General features: G+C 37.0%; 1 protein-coding gene across 1 annotated transcript in view; it reads right to left on the bottom strand.

The window, feature by feature from the left end:
* Nucleotides 1-18,713, bottom strand: part of INSC (INSC spindle orientation adaptor protein) — a 129,039-nt gene that overhangs the window by 37,692 nt on the left and 72,634 nt on the right. Inside the window, exons 5-8 of the mRNA XM_059474874.1 lie at nt 18,312-18,364; nt 16,605-16,728; nt 14,320-14,433; nt 9,051-9,176 (exon numbers count right to left, since the gene is read on the bottom strand). Coding sequence (XP_059330857.1) covers nt 9,051-9,176; nt 14,320-14,433; nt 16,605-16,728; nt 18,312-18,364 — 417 coding nt within the window. The remainder of the gene's footprint in view (nt 1-9,050; nt 9,177-14,319; nt 14,434-16,604; nt 16,729-18,311; nt 18,365-18,713) is intronic.

The raw sequence follows: 18,713 nt of genomic DNA, 5'->3' as shown, positions 1-18,713 counted from the left end.
AACTCTTCAGACTTTTCTATGATCCAGAAAATTCATCCACAATACTGATTCACAAAATCTACAGCAGGATGGATTGGTTAGATCAACTATTATTATTAGCTATAAGTTAGATCAACTAACTATATCTAACTATAAGTTAGATCAACTTATTATTAGCAGAGATTTTCTACTTGTGTTCCTTTTACAAGCATTTTCACTCCTATCTCTCCTTTATCATGGCTACAGATAAGCTATTTAGAAAGTGCAACCTAAACACATTCAGTACATGTGTTTACACCTGGCTACAGATGCAGATATGAGATGCAACAGTTTCCTGGTGAGTGAGTAGAAAAGGTTTATCCAAGTTATTCATCTGTTAGGTCCTTCTGTAAGATCATCTCTTTCCAGATTTCTGCCTCTGTCAGGGACAAGGGGAATCTTTGAGGTCCAAAATAGCTCTCTGCTTGCACTCTTTTTAAATGCTTCAATTGATTGTCATTAATCTCTGCCTTCAGTTTAGGAGCTGAGTAAGCTGTTTCTTTCATCTTAAAATTAAATTTTCCTGATAGATGATGATGATTATTATTATTAGGTAGGGAAAACCCACCTGTTATTTGATGTGCTGGCTTCTGTTCCTTCGGACATCATTCGTGGATAATTCTCTGCCCTGATCACTGTCATCACTTTAGGTAATACTTTAAATTGTTACAGAAAAATCATCATCTGGTGATTTCCAAATTATTTTTCATTTATAAAATTCTCTTAACATCCTGACTTTTGAAACATAAATCTGGAGCTATTTGGAGAGCTTGAAATAAAATACTTAGAGAAATATAAAATCAATAAATAGCATAAAATACTAACAGAACTGACTGCAAAAACCATGTGTAAATTATATGGGAGCCAAACAAGTGCAGAGCAGTAACCTGGCACCAGTCCAAAGTTTCAAAATGAAGTTGGAGGGAATGGCTATCCACAGGCACTGCTCCAAGTTGATCTTGCTCTTTGAAGCGTACACCTCAGTAACCTGGCATAACCTGGGGTCTTTCCTTTTCAGCTTTTAAAATCTATTTCAAGGAAATTTATCTTTTTAAAACAAGAAGGAAAAAGAGATTTGTAGGGTCTATCCTGCATCTCAATTAATGAAACTGAGGTGTACAAAGAGGCAGAGCTGAGGGATAGAGTAGAAGAGTGGTTACTCCTCCTTCAGTAACGGCATCCTGTATAGAAACCAAATGCCAAAGTACACCTCATTCTATCAGCTGTCACTTGCTCTGCAGCCATGAAAAAAGTATAACAGTGGCAAGATTTACTCCCAGAACAGCAGTGATAATACCTGAATGCTGCTGCAATGCCTTCTTCTGATCAGGTCTTGTTGAAACACGGAAAAAACCAAATAAAACAGGGCTGCTTTGACTGCTGTGAAATTTTTGCACGTGGACACATTATCACAGATCTGTGCTTAAGCAATATACCCCTTTCAGTACAGGACAAACTTCACAAAGCCTAAATCTGTGGGTGATGTGGAAAGACTCACACTATAGGGAATGGACTTCAAGTATTCATTGTTGGGTTAGAAGACAGCTCATCTTAAACTGACATACAAATCTATTCATAAATTTTTAATATTAACAATTTACAGATAGATTTTTATGTCAACTCACAGATTCCCTCTTCAACTCCATTGAAAAGGCAGATAAAGTTTATCAAAAAGATCTTTTACCTATTTAACTCTAAAAACTTTTCCTTTGTGCCACAGCACTGTGTTCAGTAGTCAACAAATTAATATTTACTTAATGAAATTTATTGCCATCAGAAATCTCAGTCACGAACAGACCAACAGATGTGCATGTCTGCTGATATTTTTAGCAGGTAGTGGCTCTCTTGTTTTTTCAATTTATTTACCCAGATGTTTAAGACTGAGTGCACATTTGTATGTTTGCAGAACCTGGGCAAGGCCAGATATCTAAATGAGGATCTGCTAATAGACAATAGAATCTGTGTCCTCCAAAGCCCAAGGCAGGTATTCACCAACTCCTTAGCCAAGTCTCACATTGTCCTCCTTCACCAAAATTCTTATCTTATTGCTACACTTTCTGCTCCTTTCTTCCTCTTTTAAAAACCTATAATATGATTGAAGTGAAGCAAGGTTTGTAAGGAGAGATAATCTTTTATCAGAGCAACAGAAAGATATCTCTTTAAAGCATCAGGACTACAGCAACACATCCACCATAATTTCATTAGTCATTTTAACAGAATTGAAATCATGTCCATGACCTCAGCCAAAGCAGTTTGTGGATACTCTTTTCCTATGGAGATCTGGCAACTTACCATAATCTTGCACCAAGTTGTCTGTCTTTATTCAATTCTATGTCCCTTAAATGAGGAATAAAAAAAACCTTCTTGCTTTCCTTTTTGCATGATGAAATGGGCACTAGCATAAAGTGAACAAATTTTAATCTGCTGTGTAACTGGCAGAAGGTTTTCAACATATCAAATGCTACTTCAGAGATTAGCTCCCAGTTGGTTTTGGGTTTTTTTCTTTTGATGTTGTTGTTGTGAGATTTTTGGGGAGAGGGATGGGGGATTTTTTAAACCTCTTTTCACAGTGTTTCTCGGTATTCACAAATATCACTTCCATTACTTATTTCACCTTAGAACTGCAGGCTGTTCCACCAAAAATGGTCAGATTCTGCAGTGGCCTAGGAAGTCTTGCTGCTCTTGCCTGGGAAGGTGCTGAAAGAGGCTAAACTTACTGATTTCATGTACACAGCTGTGTAGTCAGAGGTAAAACTTGAACCACCTAATACACACAAAGCCAGCACTTGAGGGAGAGCAGCTCCTGCACTCTCAGTTATGATTTAGTGAATCTTGCAGGGGCTTTGACAGAAATGTAATTTGCCAAACACTGCACATTTTTCACTGCCAATTAATTAAACAGTCTTACTCAGAAGAAGTGTCCAGTAAATTAAAGAGCTGCAAGCGTAGAACTTTGCATTATCTAATTGTACCACAAACTCAGCTACTGAAACAGATATGCCTGGTTATCTAAAAGGCTGTGTGAAAAGCAGCTTCATTATGTTGTCCATCCTGCTATTCCTTAAGTTTGACTTATTTCTTATGTCTTTCTCATTGCTCTTCATTCTCATGTGACTTTCACACTTACCCACTGAGAGCAGTGAGAAAATCCCCAGGTCCAGCTACCAAGGCCACCAACTTTTAGTGTGCTGTGCCCTGTCAAAAGTTGCCAGAATTAGTCTTTAAAATGTTATCCCCTTCTCTCTCAAAATCCAGAAACCTCTTTATCCATCTCTGCTCACTGTTTGTAACTTCACAAGTATGATTTCAAAGCCTGGCTACAAACAGCCATGGAAGATGAGCCAAAAGAGTGTTCCAGGATAAAAAGAAGTGAATTATGCAGACCAGAAGAGTTGATTCTCCAGCCAAAGGGCTGTAAAAGCAATGCATCACTTGAACCCTATCCACCTAAATCATTTCACATGTTTTCAGCACACAAGCCAGTGCTCTGTGGTTTTGAGCATGCAGAAAGTAAGTTTCCAGGCTCTTCCCAACCAGGCAGCTTCACAAATTTCTTCAGTAAACAAACACTGCTTTAGGAAACATAAAAGAAAGGTATTCCTCTTTATAAAACAGCATTAATAATGTGTTTGCTAACATGAGCTGTGAAAAATTCAGAAAGGGTTGTAACACTGCATGTTACCTGTTTTTGTGGAAAGAGACAAAAGGTCTCCTTGACAACTTGATACCTTCCAATGGCTTCTAAAACTCCTGTATTTTGTTGTTATTACCCAGCTTTATCCTGTCTCCCTCAGGAAACAGAATAATATGAAATTTGACTCTCCATGTATTAAAATTAATTTTTGAAAACTATGGCCATTTTGAATTTTTTTTAATCTTAATCATTTGAGTTCTTGAACTCAACTAATTTTAGAATAAAATAACCATTTTTATCATCTTTGAGACTATCAAATCCTTGTTCTGAAATGACTAAAATAGGCCATGAAAATTTTTCATCTAAGAAACCCTAACACAAAGCTCTTCTCTGAGTTATAAGGGCTGACAGGCTGAGGCAGAGATATGCACTTTCTGAAACTTTCTCATTCTTGGAAGTCCTGTAAATAAGCCTTTTGCTACAATAAAAATCAATATTTCCCTGCTTCTCAGAGAACTTTCACTTCTTAAAAGAAGCAAACAACTTGCAGACATGCTTTTAAATGTAGCAACCTAAGAGTTTTCCCTACCTAAACTGGCAATCTCACATACCTTTTCTAGAAGAGATATAATATTTCTCCTAATTAAGAGAATTAATGTTAATATTAAAATATTAATATCCCTGGCCATTCTGCAATTAGAATAATGAAATACGAAGGCAGCTAAATAGTTCATTCAGATCAGGAAAATTTTCCATCTCTTGCACTGTACAAAGTTACTTCCACTGTATATGAGGTACTATAAAAATTAAAACATTCACAATTGTGGAGCATTCCCATGCTGTGGCAATGAAACTCATGGGCCACCAGCTAACTTTTACATTCAGCCTTTGAATTAGTGACTTTACCTTCACACCATCCAAGCTCTCATAATCACACCATCCAAGCTCTCATAATCAAAGCCTTCTCCATAATTCACAGAATAGTTTGGGTTGGAAGTGATCTTAAGGACCATCTACTTCCACCCACCCCTGCCAAAGGCAGGGACATCTTCCATCAGAGCAGGCTGCTCAAAGCCTCATCCAACCTGGCCTTGAACACTCCCAGGAATGAGACATCCACAGCTTCTCTGGGAAACCTCTTCTGGTGCTCTACCACTCTCACAGTGAGGGATTTTTCCTAACACAGAGTTCTCATTTCTGTCTCACCCTAAACTCACATGGACTTCAGGGGCTTTAGTAGCTGAGACTTCACCTGAGACAAAGTTGCTCCATGATTTTAACTGAAGTTAATGTCTGAAACTGAAAGTTCAAAGTGGTTAGATCTGAATTAAGCAATCAACACCCAAAAACTATGAATAAGTTGTAGTAGGAGGTTCTCTAATATACTTTTTACTTCATTCCCCAGAAAAACTTGTTTTTTCAGCAGTATTATGGACAGACTGCATTACCACCATGCAGAAATTATTACTGCATATAAGAATATGGTTATTCTGAGGCTCAGACTGGGTTCACAGTGACTAATAGATTTTTAGGTCACTCATGTTTTAGAAGTCTTCATAAAATTCATATATTTTCCCAGCCACAAATAATGTACACTTCATACTTTCTTTACCCTTCCTCTACTGGAGGCAATTTGATTTAGTGTGCTTTAAATGAAGAATTCAAAGTAATTTTTAATCTATTCTTTGGCAATTTTGGTTAAAGCACAATGATAAAAGCTGTGTCATTTGTTAAAAAGGTTTACTAATGAAAGTAACAGTTGTTGTCACCAGTGTCTCTGGATTATCTCCTCTTAATGAGCTGATTCCAGGTGTCTTGCTTTCTGGAATAGCTTAAATAATCTAAGTAACCATACTCAGCAGACTGTTAAAATTTAGGCAGCTGGCTGTTTGTAAAATCATCCTGGTTTTGTGGCAGTTAACCCTTGATCCAGGTCCCAGCTAAGCAGCATTTTTTTAATGTGATAACATTTCACATGCACAGTAAAAAAATGCAGTACATTGCACTGTTTGCTATTTATTTCTGAACCAGCTCTGCAGTTCTTTTATTGCAGCAGGAAGTTTATTGCCACAGAAGCCTCAGTGAAAGACCACAAAACTGGGCTTCAGGAGGGCAAAAATTGGAAGGCCATGCCTTTTAGTACCACCACCAATAACTTTTGTACAGACAGCCCTGAAACAAAGAAACTGCCACAGATTTTAGACTTTAATAAGGCTGCAAGTCACCAAATGTGTGGGAGAACCTTTGCTCAGACAGCTCTGCAAAACAAGGACCTAATGTATGCTCACAGGGGTAAGGCCTGAAGAATTGCTTTAGAAAAAAAATCTATTTAAACACAAATCCCATTTCCAGGCAAGGTTGCTCCATGTTGAAAACCAGATCTGTTAGATTTTCTGTGTGTCTTCATAACAAAAGCATTACTTGAAATGCAGCTACTCCTAATGCAAATTGCAGGATATACATCACCAAGATCACAATTTTCACTTTTTCTGAACCTTAAGTGTCACTAAATACACACAATAATCAATCCTAACTCTGTGCCTCCAACTCTTCTTGCTATATGGAGGTGAATTATGTTTGCAAAACATATTCGTGAAGGCTCAGATATTCTTTCTCCAGAACCCCTAACAAATCTAGAGAACCAATCTCCTGCTACATCGCTGCATTTCTGTCCTAAACTTCAGAGCAGGACACAGCCCCAGGTCTGTCTGCATGTGCAGCACTAACATTGTTCTTCAGTTTCAGTCATGCTCAGCTTTCCCAAAACTCCTTTCAGTTCAGAGTTTAGGGATTTTATCTATTTTCTCTATTCCCAACTACCTGTAGTACTTATTGTGTCTGTATAAACCCTGGAATGCACGGATCAAGAAAAAACAACTTTTCTGGTGCAGTGAGCTTTCTCCTAAAAATGCTTGAGTGCCACAAGACACAGATGACAAAGTTCTCTTGGGTACAGGGATAAACAGCTACAGGAATAATATGTTCTGGTTGCTTTGCCAGGGTCTCACCACTCCACTCTAAAGTAGGAAGCTCTGACCAAATAATGATCTCAATCCTGCTGGCATCACACTGGATTACAAAATTAAAGTGTATCAAACAACCAGACACTGACAAGCAGGTTGAAGCACCTTGAAGCACTAAAATTACCACTTGTTGAGCACAGCTTACAGAGAACATTTATTTATGCAGTCCTCAGACACACAATGAGACTATTTCTTCACCATTTTTCTACTTTAATTGCCTAATTTGTCACTCTTGAGTTCCTGGAGCTCTGCACTTCAATGTATAGCAAAGAGTACTAGTATATTATCAAAATTCAGTAAAGTATTTGCAAGTGAAATAATTGCTCCAAAATCCCATTTTGACCAAGCGATTTTACATCACTGTACACAGACCCAACTAGATTCACTGAAAAGAAGAAAAGCTAATCATTGCAACAACTATCTTATCACTGCAATTATAGCAAAGGCCAGCTTGTTTACCAAGCTGATAAAAAGGTGATAATGGCTTTTTCCAGTCTGATATATTTATAGATGTGTCACTGGGAAGAACAAGAATGTGGGGGTTTTTTTAATTGAAAAAAATGCTTTTTTATTAAAATAGGCAATTTTCTACATCTTTAGAAATGAGCACTGAATTGGCAAGTTCAAAGAGCGTTGGATAAATAAATAATATTCCTGATGTCTTTAGTAATTAAACACCGCAATTACTGCAGAAAGAGTACCACACCCTTTCAGTTCACCTTTCAGATAAGTGTTTCATAAGAAATTACAGCACTTGTTGCTTTCTTTTAAATGGTCTTTTAAACACTAAAATGGCTGTGCAATCTAATTTAAAAAATACAGGGGGGAAGGCTTGCATAGGGGTTTTTTTGTTTCTTTTAATCTTGATTTGCCTAATCTGAATTGCTCAGTATCCAAGTTTGGGTTTTTTTAAGTGAGGTTTCTGTCATTAAAAGCCCAGTTCAAATTGCACTGATATTTTAATGCACTAGGTGGCATAATGATATTCATACTAGAGAAATTAAATCATTCACCAGCACCCAGATACTTTGTTGGATAAAAGAAGCCACCTTTTCTGGCACATAAGAAGTCCTGTGATAACTTCTGTAATTAAAGGACTGCTAATACTTTTAACTCTCTTTTGTGTTCTTCAGAAGAGTACTTCAAATTTTGAAAGAAAAAACTATTCATATTTAAAGATGATTTAAGAATCGAAAGCTCTTGAAGGGGTTAAATCTTTTAAACCCTGCTCCATTCCTGATTGTGATCAAGTTTACTCTGAACAATTTTATTTGTGGCCAACTTTAAAGCAGATCAAAGAAACTTGAGCTTGAGAGTGTTCACTTTTTCTGGCACTCCTGTTCCATCAGCTTTGATATGGGCACGTTAAACACGTGTTGATGCTGCCAGGAATTGGACCTGGTGACTTGAATCAATCTTTTTCATTTCTACCTCTATTAACTCCACCATTATAATGGACATAATGAAAGACGCTTTCAGACTGAGTCTGGTGTTAGTCTGAACCAGCATGATGTCAAAAAAAAAATTAAGCCATCCTCATTTACTGTAAACTCAGAGACTTGCTTTTTGCTGCAGGTGTTCTGTCACAGTTTACTTGAATTCAGGGAAGTAAATTACAAGATATGTCAGTGTAAAGGGGCAGTGAAATCATTTATCATTAACTTCAAGAGGCCATTATTCAGCTGAGGAAGATGACTCTTTTATGAAATACAAAAGATGAGATCATGATTTAGTGACCAGAACTGTTCATTTTCCAAAACATAGCAGTACATAGAGAATGTGAGAAAGGAAAGGAGCCTAAGAAGTTGATATCATTTTCTTTGGATAATGTTTTGATGTTGGCCACTGCAGTTAAAAGTTGCTTTTATGAAAGCTGCTGCTGATTAGCAGACACATTTTTGATTGACTAATGACTGTATCTGTCCCACTTCTTTCTTTGCAACTACAACTCTCACAAGCTGCAGCACTGCCACAAGCAGGAGCCCTATCAGACCACCAGGAAAGGATTTAAAGAGGTATAAAGCCTTCTGTATTTTAAGGATGATTTGAAACAGTAGAGTTTCTAAACACTTTAGAAACTCCAGAAAACATAATTTCCCTAGTTTTTCTTCTCCTTTTTTGATGCAGTTGCTAACATGTTTACCTGTTTTACAAAATTATCCCCACTTACAAAGCAAATTTGTGCAAAGATTATAGGATAATGCTATTGCTGAGATTAATTTTTTGAAGACTGAAGATGTGTTCAGCACAGAAAAGGTGTGTATAGTATGGAACACCAGTATTAAACACCACCAAATCATCAATTTCTGCAAGAGATTAAAGACAGGGCTTCTCTATTTTATGACGGAGTCAGTAAGGAACCCTGAAGCTCCTACCTTTTCCAGCTGGTGCATCCCTTCCTCTACACAGCAAATTGATGCCAGCGTTCTCAGGGTCTGGGGATAAAGGCACCTGAAACAATCCTGGCGACAGATCTTGAAGAGAACAACAACACCTCCTTCCTGCAGGGGAAAAACAGCCATCAGGACAGTAGGACTAAAGGTTCCCCTGGTATTTAATCAAGATTGGGATGGGGAGCAGATTCCTTTAGTAGTTCATTCAAAACAGCCATCAGAATAACACCAACAAAGAGGGTGTTAAGCTCACACAGAGAACTCAAGTGGATTAATGCTTGTACACTAAGTGATGAAAAAGTAATACAACCTCAGCAGGAGGTGTGCTTAAGTGATTGACTCCTACCAGTTACAAGCTCCATTTAAATTAAACCTGACATTTCTGCAAAAATTACAAAGAACCATCAATAGGTGGCAATTAGAGTAACATTTAACTGACCCTTCAGCCATGTTATTAGTATAAAACAGGTTTTTGTTACCATATATTTCCTGTTCCTCTACATTTCTGAGCTCCACACAAAATTTGTTTAGTGCTAGAATTATGAACAGGAAGGTCATATGTTTGAAGAGGTATTGAAAAGCAGGTGGAAAGAGCTGTCAAGTTCTAAACAGATACAATCCAAATCTTCATCCTCTAACAAATAAAATCTGCATCCCTAAAAGTTTTTCTTTAATTACTATAGTGACAAAGACTTGAGTACATATTGGAGTAGCTATCCCTAATTAATTTCCAACACAACTTGTAAATACAAGTTTTAGCAAATGTCATATAACAAATATAAATATTTAAATAAATGCCAACAATGTTGCACTTCGTGTGGTGGCGTTTTTAAAATTATTTTTCATTTCAAAATGTTGTGCTATCAGGTCGACTACATATGTCTTTTATGATGTAGGATCAGACATTTGGTGAAGACAAAAGCATTTAAATTATCGATGACAGATGAAAGAGCTCAGTCTAAAGTGTTCAGATTACAGCAGTAATTTAAAAATAGTTGAAATCATGGACCAAGTGAAAAGTACACCCATTTTTAAAGTCTGTTTCACTAGACTCTGTTTAAAAATATTTTTAGATTCACAGAAATAACCTATTTTTTCCTCAGCCATTTTCTCCTCACCATTATTTGAAAGCTCAACAGGTTATACTGACTTAAAACCCTGGGCTACAATTCAGCCTTCATTCATTTTCAGAATTCTATATTTTTGTACCAGTTTTGCTTGAATACAAGTAGAGAATAATAGAGGAAGCAAAGCCCTCTGTTCAGTTTAACAAAAAATTTATACCAAGTCATATAGAATTAGACAAAATTAACTCTTCAACGTATTTTCCAGAAAGAAATTTCATATCATATCTTTGCACAAATATATGGAATTTCGGTGGCATCAGTGAAAACAATAGCCTCACTGAAATTTTTTAGGAGTAAAACTTATTTCTGGAATTGAAGAAGCATTCATGTGTCTGTTATTTTATATCTTATACTGCTATAGAAAGAATAATACAGAAAGATATTTCTGAGCCTTTAAATTAAAAAAGAGACAGTAAACTAACAAAAAAGTTTCAGTCATACTTTTCCTTCCACAAAAGGTTACTGATATTTCACACAAGCAGTAATTAAATTATCTATTAAAAATATAAGGAAAAATATTTGAAAAATATGTCAGTCCTAAGCCAAAGGTAACAGTTTTGTTGGGATCTTTGCTTAAATTTCATTATCAATTTGAATTTTCCCACAGTTCAATTGAATCAGGGATGATCTGACTCTCTGCTTCGGCCATAATAAGCAGAAGTTTGTGGATAAATCTAGTAATGATCAAGTGATGTTGGCACATTGCTTTAAGCCTTTTCTATGCCAAATGGGTGCCCTGATTTTGCCTTTGATGGACAGGAAGTGATTTATCACTGCATTTGTCAGGAGGAGATCTGTACTCTTTATTTTGTGCCCCATGTGCCATCACTAAGCTGTAAAATATTGACCATGAGTAATGAACTGAGAGATGTGTAAGTGAAATATTGGATGGGTGGCAAATACTGAGCCTGATTCCATGGCTTGTCAAAACCAGTCCCTTCACTGGGATCAGAGCATTTCTCAGAATTTATTCACCTTTTTCAAGATTCATCCTCTCTATCTTTTGCAATGATGCCAAACCATTCCATCTGACAGAGACATAGACAAACTGGTCCAGTAGGTAAACATTCAGAGGAAGAGAGAGACACTTGCTTTAACATGTGATGAACTACTTCTCTCCTATATTGTATTAACAGGAATTCAACTTTGTGGGAGGCTTTTCAGAAGGGCTAGTTTTAGGTAATGAAATCACCTGAAATACAATCACCAAAACTATGTGGATTGAGTGAATAAAGAGGGGAAGCAAAAAGACAGCTAATTCTAAGGGGGAATATTTTGTGGTTTCAGCCTGAAATGACAACAGGCGCAGTAAATACCCATCAAGGCTTTGACATTTATAATTATCTGACAGATGACCTCCAAAGAGATCTTCATAGTAAACAGTTGCTAGAAAAGGAACTGGCATATAAAGAAGGTAAGGAAAGATGCATTAGAAGCTTCTCAGAGCAAATGATCAGCTGTACAGACATAAGGAATTCCAATAGTCAAGTATTCTCCAGGGGGGCTGTTATGAGGTATGAATATCTTCATTTTTGTTTCTTTCTCTTTTACAAGCCTATTATCACAGCCCTCTGTTCAGTACAGTTGGAATTGGACTCTATCATCAGTAAAAGGTTTCTGGTTTTTTTTTAATATTTTCTTTATCACTCCATGACCTATTTATTGTAACTTGTAAACAGATTTTTACAAATCCTTCTGCTTGTTACAAATCCAAATCTATTTATACCCATTTGCTCCAAGTAATGCTAATTTTCTTATCTTGTCCATGCTACTACTCATTTTTGTTAGAGACCTTAGGTTTGATGTCTCTGACAGCTAGTGAGAACTACTACTGGCTGCCAGGGTGAGTCAGCAACATGAGTTTTTCACAGCAGATTGCAAAGTTACATGCTAAAAAAGAAAGTGTCAAAGAATGCCTGCAGGTGGAATAAAATTATGGGTGATGCTTCATCATAGAGCATTTTATTTTTTTTAATTTCTGTAAAATATTAGCAGGGGATGGGGGAGAAGGAGAGAAATGACTGAAACCTTTACCAAACTGTAAAATGAGAGACCAGCTCCTGTAATATTGTAGCTTTACAACACTATCTTGGTTCTTTTTTTTTTGCATCTCCAGGACTGGTGTGCTTTAGGGTTGTACCTTATAGCTTGGGACTGGAAAAAACCTAACAGCAGTGTTCCACAAGATCACACTTTGTCATGGAGAGTAAGACTTCAAGGTTACATGGAAAAATTTTTGAATTTCGCTTTCATGGTAAACAAATAATCACTGGCTAGTTTTTATCAAGGATACTATGGCAGCTCTTGAGGGAAATATGGATTCAATAGAAGCTTTTGAGATCTTCGCATAATTTCAATCCTTTTTCACCCTCATAATGATTGAGAACTATTTCAAATTTTGTTGTTGCGGTTGTTTATTTTTTGTTTGGAAATCACCCTGAATTTTTACTGTCACAGCTAACAATTCATGTCATAGCTAACTTGAGCCAGTACCCCTCTCTCCCTTTCTGCTTCAGAGATTGTGAAACCTGCCACAAGTGAAACTTGAATGACAGCACAAGCAACATTTATGTGCTATTTGGTCAAAAACTGGAAACTCCAAAAAGCCTGCACACAATAAATAAAAGCATATTTTATTCACATTGGGAGCTTTTGGAAAGGTGCAAGTTAACCTCCAAAGCAAGCAAAGCTCAGTGCTGTTAAGTTTCTTTGTCTGAACAGAGCTCTTTTACCCATTTGAAATTGTGGTCTGTTAGAGTTCCTCTGCCCCCTTGGTCACTGATGCAGGGAACTGAGGCAGTGCAGAGGGGGAAGGATAATGGTCAGCCTGGACAAATGCATTTCCCAGTGCACAGGGCAGGCAGAGGCACAGCACAGGGGATGCAATCACCACTGTAATTTGTAGCCAAACTCCACTTAGGGTTCTTTGCACAGGGGGATGCATTTCCTCTGTTGTAAAACTGTGGCACACCCAAATTTTAGCAATATATTAGCTTAGTGATTTATGAAAGGTCAGACTTCACTTCTGCTAAGTTAAACTCTTATGGAAGCCATGAAATTACAAAAAGCCCAAGACCAATTTCCTTTACTTTGTTAATTCTGCACTACCTCAATATTCAGCATTTTAACATTGTTTTTGGGTACCACTGAGTGGAGCTCAAATACCAATTTAGAAAAAACTAAATCTCTCAAGCTGTTGACAGAATCCATTACAGGTTTCCAAGTCTGACTTGTTCTCAGCCTTCAGAACAGAGTACTTTTTATGGTGTAAATATCCATCTAAGGGTACATCAGAAGCAATTAAATGCTGCTGTCTAACCCTGCCTCTGAGTGGGACAAGGAACTGGCACAGCAGTAGCTGGGGGAGAGAGGTTTTCCTCTTTCTGCATGCCCTGTGGTTGTGATTATCCTATCCTCCACAGGACACCATGTCCCACCATTCTCACTTCTTCAAGATCCAAGTGTCCTCAAAGGTGCAAACTCTGCAGGGATTTCCAGTATCATGGATCTTGACAGAATGACTCATTTATACCAAAAGTTAGCACCAGCTACTCAGCAAATGAGAACACACACTGACAGAAGGAACTGCCATGATGGGTCTTTTATAAAAGAATAATAATTAATGCAAAGTATTAAAAAATTTACATCTTTAGTAATATCTTCAGCCTCCCCTACACACAGCTGAGGTGGTCTTGCTGTTTCTCTGCACAGTCTGACACAGTCCATTGTAAAGTTTCTCTCCATTTCCATAGCTGGTAGTTAAAAAGTACTGTCAAGAGAGACACTACAAAAGTTCCCAAAACTATGGAGTGATAATACCTCAGAATGCACAACGAAAACTGCAACTGAAGCAATACTGAGAAGCCTGTTGGAGCTGACCATCCTATGGAAGCTGCTTGAACAGGTATTGGGCATTACTAAATTAAAAATTGGGGGGGGATGTGGCCCTCTTGAGAAAAAACCTTCTAATGCAATAGTTGGGGTGGTAAACTCTGTAGAGTATGACTTGCAAAAGCACCACAAGAAGAGAAAAATGCAGTTTTTCTGAATAAATTTTGCTTCTCTTTAGTGGAATGAGTTTCTTGTTTTGCCAGTCTGCTTTGGGTTACTCATGGATCCCTTACCTTGGCTATGATGCGGCAGAGGTGAGCCCCTTCCTGGGCAAGGCTGAACAAACTGCTGATGGCCGACTCTGTCACGTACAGGCTGCCAGAGAGCTCTATCTGCCTCAGCAGGTTCTGGGGGGTACAGGACAAAACAGTGGGGCAGTCAGACTGACAACACACATTCCTCATTGCCTTTGAGTAGATGGAACCAAGGACAAGGATATTTAAAAATAAATATTAACAGAGTAAGAAAATGGGTATGTGCGTAAGAACAAGCCGTATGGAACTCTCCAGCTATTTGGTACATATTAATAATATTTAGTTATTGTATTTGATTCTGGGATTGAATCAGAATTTTCAGAAGGCAACTAATTTAGTTTGTGTAGAAGCTGAATCATATGGTGATACAAGATTTCAACTTTATTTATAAGAAATATTGCTACACCCCGTCTTACACTACTTTCTAAGGGTCTGCTTTCATTACTACTCTCAGTCAAAATATCACTGACAAATAGACATTCTTATAAAGAAATATAGTCTATTTCTCCAATGTTAAAAAAAATGAAACATTTTTTAATCTTTGGAACAAATTGTCTTGCTTTTGCATTTGTGTCAATGCAGCTTTAGAGAAGCACAGCTGTGAAAAGAACATGAAGTCCATTTCATTTTATGTTTCTGAAAAAAGACATAGAATCGCTAGAGTAATTTAATTCTATTTCCTATGAGGAGGAAGGTAAGCATTTTTGTATTTAATCCAACTTTGAAAGAAATGCAAGGAAGTATCCCATGTTTTACAGTGTTATTTATACAAAACTCAATTACCTTGCCTTTAAGAGGCTCTGTTCTTCCATCTTTAGCATTAGAAAAATGCTCCATAATAATGCATTAGAAAAATGCTCCATAAAAGACATAGCTTAAGAGTTCAAAATTTGATATGAACCTATCCTGAATTAAATCCTGATACACTGATTAGAAAAAAGGCTCTTTACACAATTTAAGCTGAAATCTCTCACACAGACACTGAGTCTGCTTCAGAGCAGCAAATAATCCCCAGACATTGAGGTTTTATGACAGAAGTGGGCACACAGCCTGACTGAATGGCTCAGAAAACTGTTCATAAAAAAATTTATTAATGAGTTCTATATCTTTCAGTCACACAAATACACATAAGATGAGGTGGCATCAATAATTCCACTCCCTTTAAAGAAGAAGGGAGAAGGATTTCAGGTGTGTCAGTAGGTGCCAAGATGCCCAAAGGCAGAAATATCAGCAGGGAATAACTTCTCTTCAGACTGAAATAATAAACATCTTAACAATGCTTACCTACTCACTGAATTTGAAATATGCAAAGTTATTTACACACTTCAACTCATATGTTTCATGGAGTTCTCATAAATCCCAACCAAAGAGCATTTGGAGGTAGCTGGTTAGTTTGACTGTAATTCTGCAAATATATTTTGGATAGTCTCACCTCCTAGTAATAACCCTTTAAAACTTGAAGGGATTTTTCTGAAACCAACACAACTTCTTTTTTGCCATCTTAGCACATCAGAGTATGCTAGAGTTTAACCAATAGCATGCATTAATTTAGTTTTGTAATAAATGCTTTTTAACTATTTGGGTTCACTAAACTTCTCCTTTCTTCTTTTTCTGCTGAAACAATACAAAATTTCAGCATAAAATCACCTCTAAAACATGGACAAGTTATTTCCGTAGAGTTATATTAGGGGAAGGGGAAGGGCCAAAATAGGTTGGCTAGACTTGCAAATTGCAATTATTTCAATAATGATCTAATGGAAAAAAAATAATGCATTTTCAGCCTCAGAGTAATTACTCAGTGTATTTCACAGATTGAGAATCACAAAATGGGTAAGGTTGGAAGGGACAATCAGAAGTCATCATTTAGATGCTTTGAAAGAAAGAGACATCAGGAAAAACAAATAACATGGTGAGCCAAGAGATCCTTCTGTTTGGGATTTGAGGTTATTGGAGAATTTGAGAATGTGAACACCTAAATCTCATTGCAACATATGTGAGTTCTTGATCATAAATTTGTTGAAAATTGAGAGCTGTAATTGTAATCCTCCTCTTAATCACAGAATTATAGAATGGCTTGAGTGAGAAGGGGCCCCTAAAATAATTTTGTTGCCATCTCTGCTATGAGCAGGGGCCCCTTCCAATAGATCAGGTTTCTCAGATGCCCCATCCAACCCAGCCTTGGATCCTTAATGGATTGTTGCCCTCACGATCCAACAATTTTGGAAGATCTTTTTGGTTTGGAACTTTTTAAACTAAAAACTAACCTGTACCTCTTGTGTTAAAACCAGCTCTATCAACTGGCCAAAATATTGGGCCACGGTCGTGAGTGTTTCGTTAACACAAGATTTCATGGACTTCAGTATCTCTTCGTCTTCAGTCTGTAAGCACCTGAAAAGAAAGATATGAGAAAGGGATGAAGGAAAAAAAGACGCAACAGATGATTATCAGAGGTGAGCCCCTTGTTAACCACAGTATATAACTGGAATTCAGCTGTTCACAAGGATGTTTACTTTAATCAAAGCTTTGTCTACAGAGTAAATACACCGTGAAAGTATGGACACTACTGAATAATTTTGAGATCCCAATTTACCTCACAGACTGCAGGCAAATTTTGCTGCAGATGCTGTGTATTTATACAGTGCAGCACTGCTCTTTGCCTCTTATGCTGATAGTTTCACTCTTGGATGCCTCCATTTCAACTGCTCCTGTGCATACCCACCCATTTTTCATAATCAATATATCAGTTATTTTTGTTTCTTTACCTTCTTTGTCATAGTTTAATGATAGCAGGATAAGGATGAAGCAAGAAATGTGTGCCCTGATGAGTTAAACAGTATAATCAAAAATAAAATTTGTGCCTGTCTACAGAAAGATACATAAAGCACCTTTACAGAATTAGAACAGTTATCCTGTAGCCAGTGATGTTTGGCTGTAATTGAAGAAATTCTATAAAGATGGAAAACTTTAAACAATTCAAATGAAATAAATACTTCCTCACAGAAACACATTCATTTCTATTGTCAAAACATCTTCCACTCAGGCAGGCCACTGTAATGGAAGACATAGTTTGGGTGATCAGCCTCTACCTGCACACAGGTTACATTTTCAGCTCTACCTGTCTGTCAGACACCTATATCTTTTTTGTCAAAAAAAGACAAGAAGGGAGAGGTCTGATTTAGGGCAGACACTTAGATTGGAGATCATTATTAAATCCATGTGTCTTATAGTAAAATATAAAACACAAATGTGAGCGCTGTGGGTTTGGCACAAAGCAATACTGCTACAAAAAATGTTATTTCCTGATAATTAGATGGTGCTTTTTCCCTGATGATATCCCCAAAACAGAATGACTTGCACAATGTTTAAAGTAAACAAAAAAAGAGTGATTGAACTGTGCTGGAGGAAATGGGTAACTTATGTTAGAAAGCGGAAATAGCATGAGAAGAATTACAGAGAATTTATTTTTCAGCCTCAGCATCCCAGAGTGCAGGGAGATGAGTAAACCTACAACTACAATTTGAAGGAATGTGTATTTTTTTTTGTTTGATTTACAATACATGGATATGTTCATACAGGAACACAAATCTCAAGGACAAGTCTCAAAATCCAAATTTCCACACCAGCTGAAATCCTGACTCCACAGAACTAGAAGGGAACTTTGTCACCAATACCTGTCACAGCCAGACTTTCTCCCGCGATGTCTAAAAGTCCTGAAAAATCCACTTGTGTGTAACTTTGTGTCTATATCAGACTCCTTGTGCAACAGCAGATACCATCTTTCATTAGAATGCAGTTTGGGTAAAAGCAACTCCCTTCATCCACCAGAGATTAACATTTAGAAAGCCTTGCAGAGTTACAGCAGCCTAGTTCAAACAATTGAGGGGGTGCCTATGGCTTTGTGCTGCTCATTAGAAGTTCTACAACATAATAAATCGGCAAAATTAATATTTCAACAACAAAATTTAAGTTACCTTTCTGTGAATGCTGTAAATTCTGAACACTTGTCTATTAAGAGTTTTTCAAGCTGCAGAGAGAGCAAGAGAAAATGGTTTTAAAGTTAAATCCATACACACAATTGCTTTACAGAAATAAATAATCCTTGTTTGTTAATTGAAAACACTCTCAAAAGATATTTCATATGAGCACCCTTCATCTACTTTTCTGAATAAAACTGGCAGAGATAAAACTGAGGTTTACAAACAAAAAATAGCATTTTCCACATTTTAAATGCAAAGGAACTCACAGATGGGGTGTCAAAATACTGTAGTTCTGTAGTCCTCAAAAGCAAAACATTTTTACCATGTGATTTGTCAACATTATTAACATTCAGAAAAGCCTTTGATAAAATAGGACCCAAAGTAAGTCAAGAAGAC

This window comes from Ammospiza nelsoni, chromosome 6 (assembly GCF_027579445.1).
Source record: "Ammospiza nelsoni isolate bAmmNel1 chromosome 6, bAmmNel1.pri, whole genome shotgun sequence".
NCBI classification, from domain to species: Eukaryota; Metazoa; Chordata; class Aves; order Passeriformes; family Passerellidae; genus Ammospiza; species Ammospiza nelsoni.
This window is presented reverse-complemented; position numbering and strand designations above follow the sequence as displayed.